Here is a 14,607-nt window from a genome sequence, read left to right on the forward strand (position 1 = left end):
GATACACAGCTCACAAACTTTATTTTTTAACAAAATAAATATTTACATATGATCTGGAACACTTAAAAAGTAGCATGGCACTGTACAATAGAATTCAAATGTAAAATCCAGCCGCCCTGCATGATATGTACAGTCAGAATAAAACACTTCAGAGAATCGTGTGCAAAATGCTCAAAACTTTCACAGAAATGTACAAAGTAAGGACTCACCTGACAGGAAACGTTAACTTTACAAAATATCTACTGCACAGTTAAATCAGGTAAAGCTCTGGTTTGGTCAGTTTCTAACATCACGTTCACTAGAATGAACTCAATGCTTTCACACAAGTAGGTAAAAAACCTGCATGCTATTAAAAACATGAATGAGGTGGATTTTTTTCTGGATCATTACGCTGTTTCACCACATTTTGGGGAAAAAAAATGGACTAAAATATAAAGAGACCTCTCCTCCGCATGTTGTTATGATGACGTGCAAGTTTTCAGCCACCTACCTACGAGATGCATTTTGGCACTTTGAACCGATGGATGTTTGTGTCATGCATTCTCACGTTTCACCGGATAACCACAGACGACAGAGCAAGAGAGACAAAGAAAGATGGCCGTCAGTTGTTGTCCATGTCACCACACAGCTATCATGGCAGTGCATTAAAAATCAAGTCATTGCTGAAGAAACCAGAAGTCCGGCATCAGTCTGCCTGCCTCCCGTGAGCGAGCTTCAGCTTCACCCCCACCGACTGCCGTGCTCCTTCCCTGTGAACTGCTGCTGCTGCAGGATGCCGTAGGGCCCGTAGAAGTACCCGGAGGAGGACGGGCCGAGGCCCCCGAGCTGCCGGATGGACTTGCACATGGGGCAGGGGTAGTCGGACAGGCCCTCGATGTCTTCGAAGGCCAGGTTGACGATCTGGTCGCAGCAGGGGTCACAGTAGAGGTGTCCGCAGGAGAGGCGCTTCAGGCGGGCCTCGTAGGAGATGCAGCACTGGCAGTGCGGCAGGTCGGGGCCCAGCGACAGGGAGCCCGTCAGGGAGCTGCTCTCCAGGCTGCCGGCCTGGCTGGAGCTCTGCTTGGTGGGAGACCTGAGGGGGAGAGAAAAGACACACACTGAGGAGCTGGAACCATCAGTGGACTAATGATTGATCAATTGATCCTGATAATCGATCGATCATCAAGCACAGCTAAACCTAAACAGATACGTTTAACGTGCAGGTGGTAATCAGGGATGATAGATCAGCGCGGTCAATTTATCAGCTGATAAACTGGCATCAGTGTGAACACCTGATAAATGTCGTCAGACCAGAAATGTTGGATATGTTTGATGTATTTTCGAGTCAGTTTGTCCTCAAGAGACACAGACAAGCTTATTTTTCAGCTGTAAACGTCTCGCTCAGCTCGTAGCTGACCCACAGCTCCTTAAAGGACGAGTTTGACACGGTGGGAAACAGCCTGATTTGCTTATTGGAACAATTCAAGTCTTATTTCACCGATTCACTGTTTGGCCTGCGATGGTGAACAATCCATTCTGATAATGTCCCAGAGCAAGAGGCAAAGTCTTTTCATATCCTGTTCGAAAGATATTTGAGTCATAATTAAATAAAACAGGGAAAATAAGCAAAACACTCACTTTTGAGAGACGGGAAGAAACAAATGTTTGACATTTTTATCGAACACGTCACTCAAAAAATGAACGGATTAACAAAACTAATCAAATTAATTGAATGAATCATCTGAGCACTGTTTCACAGTGTCATTTCAGTCCATACTGCAGATTTGCTGAAAATCTACAGCGAACAAGCCGAACTGGGGCTGCAGCTAATGATTATTTTCATCGCTGATTAATCTGCCAGTTATTTTTTCGATGCATCGGTTCAGAAAACGGTAACAGCTGTCCATTAAAGTCCCGGCTGAGAGTCCCACCTGACAAATATATGAATTTATTAATTACGGAAACCAGAAAAGCAGCAGATCCTCACATTAGAATGATTGAAGTGATTCATTTTCAGGGCAGAAGCCAAACATTGTTGTGACGCTCCAAACCAAACCAAACCTTAAAAACAGACACAACAGTTGCAGCAGAGACAAAAGGGGACGAGCTGGGATCAGGCTCTTCCAGTGCACAGTCACAACACGCGCTGTTAGTGCACAGTTCGGTTACAGAGAATAAATAACCGGTAAAACAAGACCTGAAGTAATCCCAGTCGGGGTAGAGGTGAGTGATTGCTCAATCATTCAGACTGTGTACCGACATTTATCTGTGTTCAGACCCGGATACCTGGACTCAGGCGCCTTCCTCGTGATGAGGTGCAGCAGATACCTGTAAGCAATGAACCTCATGCAGCCCGGAGCCCTGTTTTCAAACCACCTCGGTGAATTCAAGGCGCTCCGGCTTCCTCTCAGCCTGTTTCATGTGATGGAAAATGGGAATTTTCCTACGCTGGAGAGCCGGATGGCGCTTCGCACGATTTCAGATTGACCGTTTCTGAGTTGTGTAACAGGAGCTGGCCCTCAGTGGGGCAAAGCTGGATAAAATCAGCACAAATCATGACTCAGAAAAACCTGTTGTCATAACGACTGGGAAGAGCAGGGCGATATTTCCCCTCAGTATTTAAAGCAGATCTATTTCTGCCTGATTTATCACAGCGTGGACCGTTGCAGGCAGGATTACACATTAAACAATCATCAGTGGTGGATTTTAAAATACACACGACAGAAACACGAGCAGGTGGATTCACAGGAGGCTGGAAACACACCGGAATATTCCGGGAATATCGGGAATTTGAGGTGCTAATCAATCAACCAACCAATCAATCAATCAATCAATCAATCAGTCAATCACCGCTCACCTTGACGACGATGAATCTTTAAAGCAGTCGAAGCTGAGAGCTGCGAGGATCCTCCACAGCAGATCCATGCCGGTGCCTCTCATGGTCGAATCCACACTTCAGCGACCTGGTTTCTGGCGCGCGTCATATTTGAGAAAACGCGAGCCTTTCGATTCAGGACACAACACCGACAGCAGAACGCTGCGCCACCCCCCGCCCACGCGCCACCGTTTTACATATGCGGATGAAAAGGATGCGCCATCATCATCATCATCACCATCGTCATGCATGTGAGGGGAGGTAAACAAAGCGCCGCTTCCATTTCGTGTCTCCGTCAGTCCGTGCGCGTTTGAGCCGCTTTCGATGCTTCCTCTCCTCCTCCTCCTCTTCCTCTCCCTCCTCTTCCTCCTCCGCAGCAGCGGCGCAGAGCGGACGCGGAGCGGCGCAGCTGAGGAGTCTCATTTGCATCAATCAGAGAGAATCAACCAATGAGCTCGAAGTGGAGCTGGAGACTGAAATGGCCTCAAAATAGTGATGAAGAAAACCACAGACTGGACTCGATCATGACAGTCTCTCCAACACCTCCGGATCTGGATCCGGATCTGGATCCTCAGGTGTTTTGATTTAAAATGCCATCACCAATACGTCACAGGATTTCTTTTAATAGCAATAACAACATTTTAATGATAACAACATTTTAATAAAAGCCATTTTCCTTCAAAAACAGATCTACTGTTCCTTTAATTGCACTAGTAATGAGCTGGTTATGTCACGTATTTTCATTAAAACATTCATATTAAAAATATACTCTAATGTATGTAAACATTTCATATTTTATTCAAATGTCTTTTTTAAATTCAATTTTTTGAAACACTTAAAAGCAACATAGAGTGACATATAGGTTCACACATGACATGTTTTAAATGTTCTATTTATTTCTATGTGTTTTCTATCTTAAAAATATACAATAAAATGTTTATGATAATATTTAGATTGTATTTTATATATTGTTTCCAGTCACACACCAGATGGTGTATCACTATTAAATAAATCCCATTTTATTTAATTTCTCTCTTTCTTTAAATCCAGTTCCACCTTCAATTCAGCTTTATTGTCATTATACTAACATTAATCAGGGACACAGGATACAAACATGATGTACAATACACACAACAGTGCAGAGCAACAGGAAGCAGATGAAGGGAGAGTCCTTTGACCTTGTTCTCACCATCGCTGAAGGTTTAGAGCTCCAAAACTGTAACTGGCTTTTACATTTTGGTTAAAAATATATTTGTGAAATATGACTTAGAGAGCAGCTGTGAAGAGCAGTTCTTCAGGTGGACTGAATGTTTCAGCAATGGCAGTTTTTTTTTTACTGTAAGCATTACCTGAACTTACCTCCAGATGGCGACAAATATTTCCCCAAAACCAAACGACAAACTCCAGAGACACTAACATTTTGTTGTGATTCATTTTCTCCCTTAAAGGCAGGAACTGTTTTTAACCATTGAAGGCAAAAATACTGTAAAGCGTCACAAACGCCAGTTTACCAGAGTTTGTACTGACATTAAATCCCTCATGGAGCTCAATGAGTCACGATGCATCACGGTTAACGATGACAAATTTAAAAATGGACATTTATATACAGACAGAGCAGCTCAACAGTACGTGTGCAGCTTCATGTGAAGCTTCTCTGTTTCCTGCTGAGGGTCATCAGAGCATTTACAGCTGCAGATAAGAGCTCATCATTACACTGGTCCTGACTGCGTTATCGAGTCCAGGAAATCTGATCCTGTTTGGAAATCAAATTGTGTGTCAACCAGGTGCGACCCTGCTTTTTGTTAGGGCGGGTAAAGAAGATGCATGTAAAGAACAATTAGAGTCAGCAGCTGCACACACACACACACACACACACACACACACACACACAGATACACACAGAGTAACAGGTATATTTGGGTTTGTTGGGATGATAATCTGGTGTGTCAGGGCTTCAGTCGGCTCCAGCTGCTGCAGGGAGACGTGAAGCTCTGCTCTGTCTGATTCCCAGCAGGTTCCTCTGCAGGGCCCGAGATGGAGAGGTGTCCCTTCACGTCCGTCTTTCAGGTAAAATGTCACCTGATGATTGGTTCAGTGATGCTTTACTGTTGCTGGGGCTGATATGGACATTGATGTTTTTTGATGCTACACAAATACATAAAATAAACAAACATTTTTGATGAGGACCCTTTAAAATTGTTCATGAAAAAGAAGATATATGCTGAATCAAGTCAGTGGCCCTTGAATTTAACTCCATATCAGACAATTCCATAACTTATGTCCACTGCCAACATTCATTGCCAGCACAGGAAGAGGTGGAAAGTAATGAACAGTGGAGGTCAGAGTGTTGGAGCAGGTTTGACTTTCAATAAAGAGGCCTGAGTTTATGTCCCATCAAAGACCTGAAAGTCAAGTTTGCCTCTTCATTGTTTGTAACCAAATCTTTCCTTAACCTTGAGTGTTCCTTGAGTGTTTGACTCATCTACGGTGAACCACAGCTGAACTGTAGATTATTTGCTGTATATTTCTGGTAACCTCAGCTGTAGAAAACACATATCTTTGGCTTTTCTATATTACAGATTCTTGTTACTTATCATACAACATACATGCCAATAATGATATATTTGTGATCAGCTATTACTGGCTGATAATCACAGCCAGGTTTATTTATGACTATCAAATGCGCGTTAATACTGTGAAACTAAAAACCAAGAGAAACAAAGTAAACATTATACAGTATAATCATTGCATACTTTCAAATATCATGTTCATTTGTAAGATTTCAAAGAAATTGTGCATCAAATAGCACAAGAAATAGAAGAAATGCTATAAGTTTATCCTGATAGGAGCCTTTGTCCCCTGATCCTGACAGCAGGAGGGTCACAATGAGGAGCAGGAGCAGGCCTGTTTCTGCTCTGCTGTGTATTTGCATGAAGGACGTGTGTGTCTCTCCTCTTTAAATACAGTAAGACTACAGTCTGTCTCATCACTGCCCGTTGACCAGATCAGACCCCTGACCTGCCAACGACACAGGACGTGACGGGGACACTGAGCCACGTATGCTGCGCTGTAGCATCCCCTGTGTTTGTGCTCAGGTTAATGGAGCGGAGGGGATTCTCAGACACGCTTTGTGGAGTAAGAATCAATGAGGCCGGGTCACAGGTTGGCCCGCCCTGTGCTTCACTTTTTTCAGACTCGTGCTTTGATCACAGTGCAGGCGTGAAAACATGTATGTACCTGAACTCACCACAGTTCAGAGTGAGGGGAGGGAGCACTGAGAAAAGAGGGCGAGTTTGTCACATTCAAACACATTCAAAGCAAACTGCACGTCCACTGCAGGTCTTTCAGACTTTTCAGTATTTTCTTACCAAAGGTCTTGACACTGTAGTCTTTAAGTCTTTAAGAAGTCTCAGCGTCCATGATGAGATCCATTTAGGGCTGCAACTATCAGTTCTTTTCATTATTGATTAGTCAACCGCTTATTTCCTCAATTATTCATTTGGTCTGTAAATGTAATAAATTATGGAAGAATCAGTTTTCACAATCGGAATCCTAAAGCTCGATTTGAAGGCCCCAGAGGTATTCACTTAACTACAAGATGAAGAATTGAGAGGCTGACGCTGGAAGATGTTTGGAAGAAAAAAGACTTTTAATTAAGATGATTTATTCATCATCCAAAGAGCTGCTGATTGATTTTCTGATTCATCAGAATCAGATCGTTAGAGCTCTGCTATTGTTCATCATAATGAAAGCTCAGCATTAAGTCCCCGCATGAAGAACAATACAGCAATTAATCCGACAGCCTCAATACAAACACACTCAGTAAGAGTAAAACTGTTAACACAACAGAGCATTAACAATCATTAAGAATGTTAGCAACACATTAGCCTCAGATAGCTAGCTTGGTTAGCAGTTAACTAATCAGTTTGGGCACAGACCAAGCAAATAATAGCAATGCACCCTGAAATTCAGAGGAATAGCTGCCATTTAACACTTTAAAGGGCTCAAAACTTTTCAGTATTTGATTTAAAACCAACATCAACATTTCCTCTGTGTTGATTTGGGAAATTCAGTTTTTTCCTCATGTACTGTGGAGAGGTGTGGGGACTTTGTTTCCTGTGTTTCCCTGTTTGTCAGAGGCTGGGCGTGGTTCTCCAGGTGGCTTTGGGAGGTGGCTCCAACACACCTGGGCCTCATCACAATCAAGCACAGCATAAAGACTGTGGACTGCACATTGTGTCTGAAGCTTAGTGGTGTAGTTGGATGGTTGTTGCTCAGTGAGTTCGTCTGCACCGATCTCCAGCTCCAGCGTCTCTGCCACTGTTGTCTTTAATTGAATATGGTGAATAAAATTGAACTTTCAGCTGCCAGTAATATCACTTTGTCACTTTGTCACTCTAACAGCCCCGTTGTTTCATCGCTCTTCACAATCAGACTGAGCTGCCTGTAGATAGCAGCCTGTTAGGCCAGCTGATCAATAGATGACCCAAACAGACAACAGCTGCTGAAGGCCTGAGGCCAGTTAAAAGGCCTCATCTGATCCGGTGGCTCCTTAAAGAGAGTTTACCACATTGGACAGGCACATTTTGAGAAAAAGACCTCTGCTGTAAACATTAGGCTGCCTTCAAATTGATGTAAAAACAGCATGCGAATTGTCTTTTTCAATTTATTAAGGGTGGATTAAATGACTGTGGTGAATGTGAACAGTATCGCTTGCAGTGATGAAACACCAGAGAATTATGACCTGATACTGCAGCTCCCCTCATTTTAGTGTCTTTAAAGCTCATTATTTTGCTTTTATGGCAACAACTTTAATCATTTGTTCTAATGAGTTTCATTTTCAGGCAGCTGTTTTCAGCAAAATAAGCCCAGATAAATTCACTGTGTGCTGCATCAAATTACAGACTAATTTAGCGATCAGCTGGTGAACATAATGGAACATCCAGCAGCTAAAGATGTTTCCTGTAGTAGCTATTGGAGACCAAAACAGAGCTCAGAAAAGTGACAAAGAGGAAGAGAAAATGACACAGGTGAGGAAGAAAGGAAGAGGCAGAGAAAACGCAGTGTTAAAACCACTATTCTGCCCAATGTGATGTGCAAAATACAGAGTTATGACGATATTTTTATCCAGATGTAACTCCAACTTTTCAATAACGTCCTGGAATAGTTTAGTCATATTTTTGCCATTTCATCCTTAGTTTTCTTTTTATCTTTGAATATCATTATCAAGTGGGTTTTATTTTCCATCTTATTTTTTGTTCATCTTCTGCCCTTGTTTTTATGTTAAGCACTTGGAGCATGTGATGCCTTCGCTGCAAAGGACTTTGAGCTGCGTTTCTTGCTTGACTTGTGCTATACAAATAAAGTTTATTATTATATAATTATTGACTGCTGCCTTCACGTCTTTATTGCTGACCGAGGTTATTTTTGTCTGACGGTTTCAGTGCGTTACGCTGCAGTGTATCACATCCTTTATAGGACCACCAGGGGCATCCTTATGATTTTTTTTTCTCTTCTTTTTAACATGGCCAATTATAGGCACGAGCCCGAGCACGTGCGGGGAGAGGCTCGTCATACACAGTTCATTGCACCAACCATTTGGTGCATATGGAGCCAATGACAGTCTAACCGTGATGCACTGAGCATGAGCGCAGGGAGCGCGTAAAGTGTGACTTTGTCATATTTAGACTCACCAGTGATCGAATCACCCAAGAGGAAAATAAATAAAGCACCTTCACCATTTCAGGTTTCATGCAAACCAGCAAACCCCCCTCTTCTCTCTGAGGTATGGTGTCTGCTGGAGGAGGGATGGGAGTGGAGGAGGAGGAGGCGGTGTCTCCATCCAAGAGGGATGTTGTGTAGTAAGTAAAGGGGGCGGAGGAGGGAGGAGGGTGCAGCTCTCCTCTGCTACGTCATTGTACATCACAGGGGCACACAGGACCTTTTTGCTTCAGGTACTCGGGGTGACTCCCTGCACAGAAAAAACGCGAATCCCCCTAAAACGCGCTGACCTTCGCACCAAAAGGTAAGAAAATGGATCATCCTCTTTAAATGCGCAAATCTGCCTTAATCTGCCTGTTACTGCACTAATTGCCCAATTTCCTCAGCTGCTGCCCTTATCGACCGTGCATCCAGGCGCACAACAGCAAGATTTACGTGTGTTTATGGTACAACTCGACATTTGCTTATCATTAAAAACGAGTTTATGCATGTGCTGCGCAACGCGATGACCCCTAAACGCACACCCGAGGAGAAATCAAGGAATACGTCGACTTCTGGATGAGAAAATGTTGGCTATTCGTTTGAAATGTTTCATTAAGACATCATTTTCAGATTTCTGATTACGGATTTTGGCGAAATGAGCCCTTCGTTTATGTTCTTGCGGGGAGGTCTTGCGCGTTAAGAGCGATCATCATCATCCTTCCAAGCGCAGAAGGTTCACTGTGAGGGGGAGGCATGGAGAGAAGGGTAGGGGGTTACGAGTGTTATGTTTTAATGGCATTAAACAGCACATAGGCCTATGCTCAGCTTCCAGTTTATCGATTCAGCTCTATTTAACCGGCGATGGTTTTGGCACCGATGCCCTTGCTCCTCTCCATCGCCTGTTTCACCTTTTCTCTTTCGTACGCGGTCAGAAATTTGTGCCTTAAACGCAGTTTTTCCTCATAATATAAAGAAAAGTTGTCCTGATGATGGGTCGTTATATTTTATTTGTAAGATATTTAGGCCAAGCTCAGAAGTGTCAGTGTAACAGGGTGTCCCGTCCTGCGTCGTGCGCCAAAATGACCTTGTAGAAACCCACCGGGGAGAATGTGATGGAGAAAGAGTGATGAGCGTTTTTCCCCCCTGCTTTCCTCTGTGCTGTTGCTTTGCAGTGGTTTATATCAGTGGGGCTCAAACGACTTTGCCCAGAGAGGGACATTGTCTGATATTGTGGGTGTCCTTTAACCCTTGTTTGGAGGAGGAGGAGGAGGAGGAGAACGATAGATGGCGTGGATTTATGGTCTCTTCTGTGTTTGGAGCTGATGCGTTTTACAACTTGGCACGTCTGATGTCTCGTCCCTGTGGCAGCCATGATGGCAGCTCAGGCAGTTTGTGAGCTGTTAATGTATCCAGCCCACATGAAGGGTGGCAGTGAGGGAGCAGCGACTGTTGAAACCCTGCAGGACCGCTGACAGTCCTCTTTGATTATATTATGATTTATGGTTTGTGATTCAAAGCCTGACACACTTTCAGCCTCTTAATTAGCCCGTGTCAAGCTGCAGAGGGAGCATTGGTAACATCTTTACCTTGGCATACAGTATAGCAGCTCCTCTCTGAAGCATTAACAGCACTCAGACATTAACGCAGCTGACAGTTTCATTTCCTCTTGCTCCTGGTTGTGACTGAAGCTTCAGTCGACTTCTGCTGCATTTAACATTTAAATCCATTCGGCCTTTTCTGTTTTGGTGCAGTTCAGTATTGGTGATGTTTACATGCAGTCCATCTATGGATCCATTTTCTACACCTGTACGGTTTACAGCAACCCATGTCAGGCATGAGCCACCCAAGGCACTCGAACCTTAGACCTTCTTAACAGTGAAAATCGTCATGGATGTTTTCAGTCTGAGTCCTGGTGGAGCTATCGCTCAGAATACAGCACACATTATTATTGGTAATGATGTTTGCTCCACCTTTGCAGTGTCAAAGACAATTGCTGCAAAGCCAAATCCAAGCTTCAAAACATCCCTTTTAGAGCTGCAGTGATTAATTGATTGACAGAACTTGATATTTATTTATCCCTGAAGTCATTTTCAAACAGAATTGCCATTTTTTTCTGGTTTCAGCTTCTTGGATGTCAGGATTCGGTGCTTCTTTCTCACGTATGATATTAAAGTGAACCCTTGCATTTTGGACTGTTGGTTGAATAAAAGAAGCTATCAAATGTCAACATGGGCTTTGGGAAATCATTACACCCATTTTTCACTATTTTCTGACATTTTATAGGCAATAGACTGTTTGATAATGATCCCTTTAGATGAGTGGAGGCTCTGACAGTGTTGCTCTGCAGCCTAAAGATAGGAAAGAATCAACAACATGCTGAATAACATGATTAAATCTTCCCTCACGCAGCATCAGTCAGCAGCACAACAGAAGCAGAGTGACTTGACGTCTGTGTTGCAGGTGATGCTGACGCTCCCTTTTAAAGCACTGTTCACACAGCTCAACACACAGGAGCTCCACTTGAAAGCAGGAGGAGCTGAGGGAGCTGCTCTGTTTGGTGTTCTCATTTTCTGCTTGCTACCCCTGCTGATTGGGCCGTGCTCCGGTCTGTCCGCAGAGATTAGCCCCGTCACAAGTTACAACTCGCCTCTCCCTGCAGCTGCGAGCAGTGGTGCCGGATACATTAGCATAACATCTTAAAAAAAAAAAAGGGTTGTGGCGCAGTAGAGCACAGCTATCCACCTCAGCTGCCCCATCCAGGTGTTGTCAAGATCAGCAATTAGCACAGCTGTTTCAACATTTCGGTCCTGGTGGTTCGTTTTTGTGGCATCGTCTCTCTGCACAGATTTGTTTTTGGCTCGCGATGCTGCTGCTGAAACATGCTCAAGATTTACTGAGAGACTGAGGCATAATCGATGGCCTGTTCGGTCGTCCCCGGATGGGTGGGTCCAAGCAGCGATTAGTGTCAAGCACATAACTCTCCATTAACAACTGACAGAGCATCTCATATGCCGGAGGAGGTGTCTGATTGCTGTCTTCTGCTTTTAGAAACAAATAATTAATATTCATTGGCCCTGTTGTTTGCTTCTTTTTGTATTTGTGACATCTGTCTCTTGATTTACTGCGACTGCAACAAATCATCAGGGATAACAAAAATTTATTTTATGATCCCCAAACTTACCAAATAATAAAAAGAATTTCATGGAGCATAACTGTAATTTCCTTGGAAGGTTTCTGATACAGGTGATTTGGTACTAATAACAGGCCAAATGGAGACAGTGCTCAGATTAATTCAGTTAATTGGTTGAATAATCTTCTCTTACCAAAGTAACTCAGTGCAGCTCGACATGCATAAATGTGTGTCTTTCTGTGTGATCTGTCTCTATAGTTATAAATTACAAAATTGTATACAATAAGATAAGTCTTAAAGTTTAGGTCAAATTTTCCAGTCATTAAGATTTGGGCAGTTCTTTCAAGAAATTAAACCTTCTGTCTTAAAGGTCCAGTGTGTAGGATTCAGGGTGATCTATTGGCAGAAATGTAATATGATGATCGTAGTTATGTTTAATCATGAAAATAAGAAGCGTTGTGTTTTCGTTAGCTTAGAATGAGTCCTTTATATCTACAGATGGAGCAGGTCCTCTTCCACAGAGTCCGCCACATTGCACCACCATGTTTCTACAGTAGCCCAGAACAGACAAACCAAACATTGGCTCTAGAAAGCGCCTTTCACATTTTATGCAAGTTTGGCAACCGCAGTAGGTTGTAGTCTTCAACCTCGCCACTAGATGCCACTAAATCGTGCACACTGGACCTTTACATAAATAGTTTGATATTTCGAGAAATATACTTATCTGCTTTCTTGCTGGACTTCAGAGGAGAAGATCAATGCCACTCTCCTATCTGTGCACTGAGGATGGAGTTGGAGAAAGACAGTTAGCATAAAGACTCAACTACCAGTAAAACTACCACTTTTTACATTTCTGTCTGTGTACAGATAAACACATGATGTACAACATGTTACTTAGTGAGTTTCGCAGCTGCTGGTAGGCATATATTTTCATTTTGGAGAGAACCAGATTGTTTCCCCTGCCAGTCTTCATACTAGGCAAAGCTAATTGCATCTTGGCTCCAGCTCCATATTCAAAACACAGCATTTGGCAAGAAGGCAGATAAGCATATTTTACAAAACACTGAACTATTCCGTTGATCAGATTATTTCCTCTATTTTCCCTGTAATTAAGTTCCTAATTAGAAAGTCATTTCAAGAAACTCTGTAGGAGATTATTAAGAAACTCTGGAACCTGTAAAATAAAGCATCTGCTCTCTTCCACTCCACTCCTTTAAAGAGCAGTGTAGGCTAGATTGATCTCGAACGCAGCAGTGAGATGACACACGCTGCAGCTTTGATGCACAGAGAAGCAAGAGCAAAGCTTGTGGTTACAACAGTTTAATTCACACAAGCGTAGAAACACGTTACAGCCATTGTTCACTGAGAGGGAAGAGCTGCAGCAGAGCCTCTGCAGAGTGTTCTGGTAATGGTATCTGCATGGAGAGTCTGGCCTACATCTTTGGTGTCGAGGAAGACTTTCTCCTTGGAAGTTTTGGTGTTGCATTGAAGTGCAACACCACCTGGTTAACCTGGTTTTATCGTCTCAAGGCCATTTTCTGTTTTCTCATTATTGTGTCAAGGCAAAGTCCGTAATTCCAGCTCTCTGAAATATCTCAGTATCTGTTGCATGGATTGAATTTTATATTTGGTGCAGACATTCTTGTTCTTCTTCCCAGCACACTCAGCTGTACTTTGTGTGTGTTTGGGGCTCCGTAGGAAATGTTAGCATGCACTAACATTGTCACTGTGAGCATGCTGACATTAGCATTTAGCACTATTCAAAGCCGCTAGCATGATGCAATCCCTTGGTTTTGTGTTACTCCACAAAGTCTAATCATATTTCTTCCATAGTTAACTTCATTACCTGCAGATTATTGTGTTAGCTGTAATTTGTCACATTTTTATCATGATTTCGGTTTCATATGTGCAGCCTAATTTGTGGCTTCTCAGCAGGTCACCCATTTTCTAACAAACACACCATCAGTTTAAGAAAGACGTTTTGAGATGACTGCAGGTCACAACACTATTAAATTGTGGAGACACAAGCAGTGAATGCTAATGTACTAAACAGCAGAAAATGACACTAATGTGAGCTGCTGCTACGCGCTGTGAAATTCATTTTGTGCACATTTTGTGCACACAGCTGTATTTTTGATCTACCGTGCTGCAGGTTTTGAAGTGCACCAGTCAGCTGCCCTCTGACTCCTCTTCAGTCCATTTTGCAGAGAGCAAAGCCAAAATGGATGCAGAGAGCTGACGTCACTGTGTTTGACATAGTGTTGCTAGCCGCCTTGGTGCCACCAGGGTGACGGTGCACACTAAGAGCCCAAGCAGGGGAACAATGACGTGACTCATGTTAGGCTGCAGATTCTCCCAAAGGGGACTTTGCAGCCAAGGAGGGGCTATGACCCAGTAAGCCCAACAACCAATCATCACACCCTCCTCTCATGCTGCTGTTATGTTGTTAGCTTTGATTGGCCTGAAGCCATGCAGGAACATGGTGCAGCTGAATAAAACTGTCACTTCCTGTGTGTCTCTGTGCAGATGTCACAGTGTGGTTGGTGCAGATGAGCAGGAACTGGACCGAGGCTGCTGTGAGGAAGTTTTTTTTTATCGAACCAATACATCACAGCTGAGGGCCGAGTCGACTCTGGCACCTCTGTCTTTGTGGGCAGAAAACAAGACATAAATAATTGATGGCTCCCTCACACAGCCTCAGCAGGACTCCCCTCGAAGCTCAGACCAGGGTAGCTGATAGAAAAATGGTGAATGAGGATGCTGGTGGCATTATTCTCGGGTCTTGACACGAGACTGAAAGTCCGCAGATGATAGCGGCACAGCAGTGCTGGAAGCTAAATGCTAACAGCAGCATGCTAACATGTTCACAATGATGATGTTTAGCATGTGTTTAACAGGTTCATCATCTTATTTTAGCGTG

The 14,607-nt window shown here is 43.3% G+C and overlaps 2 protein-coding genes across 3 annotated transcripts in view; one reads left to right on the forward strand and one right to left on the reverse strand.

Moving 5' to 3' along the window:
• Positions 1–4: 4 nt before the first annotated feature.
• Positions 5–3,306, reverse strand: LOC143324452 (uncharacterized). The gene is made up of 2 exons (XM_076736945.1): positions 2,837–3,306; positions 5–1,072 (listed from the first exon to the last, which is right to left on the reverse strand). The coding sequence occupies exons 1-2, from the start codon at positions 2,917–2,919 to the stop codon at positions 721–723; spliced, it is 435 nt and encodes a 144-aa protein (XP_076593060.1). The 5' UTR covers positions 2,920–3,306; the 3' UTR covers positions 5–720.
• A 5,392-nt stretch (positions 3,307–8,698) lies between these two features.
• The window catches only part of sv2a (synaptic vesicle glycoprotein 2A), a 45,165-nt gene continuing 39,256 nt past the window's right edge, over positions 8,699–14,607 (forward strand). The window contains exon 1 of one of the 2 annotated variants that reach the window (XM_076736144.1): positions 8,699–8,879. The gene's annotated coding sequence lies outside the window, so the exon portion shown is untranslated. The remainder of the gene's footprint in view (positions 8,880–14,607) is intronic. The other variant, XM_076736145.1, reaches the window with a different exon arrangement.

The sequence above is a fragment of the Chaetodon auriga genome, chromosome 8, assembly GCF_051107435.1.
Source record: "Chaetodon auriga isolate fChaAug3 chromosome 8, fChaAug3.hap1, whole genome shotgun sequence".
Lineage (NCBI taxonomy): Eukaryota > Metazoa > Chordata > Actinopteri > Chaetodontiformes > Chaetodontidae > Chaetodon > Chaetodon auriga.

Bases quoted from the DNA above. Each gene is read 5' to 3' on its own strand.
- LOC143324452 (XM_076736945.1), bottom strand. From the start codon at position 2,919: ATGAGAGGCACCGGCATGGATCTGCTGTGGAGGATCCTCGCAGCTCTC. The intron at 1,073-2,836 runs GTGAGCGGTGAT...TCTCCCCCTCAG, and splicing joins AAAGATTCATCGTCGTCAAG to GTCTCCCACCAAGCAGAGCT.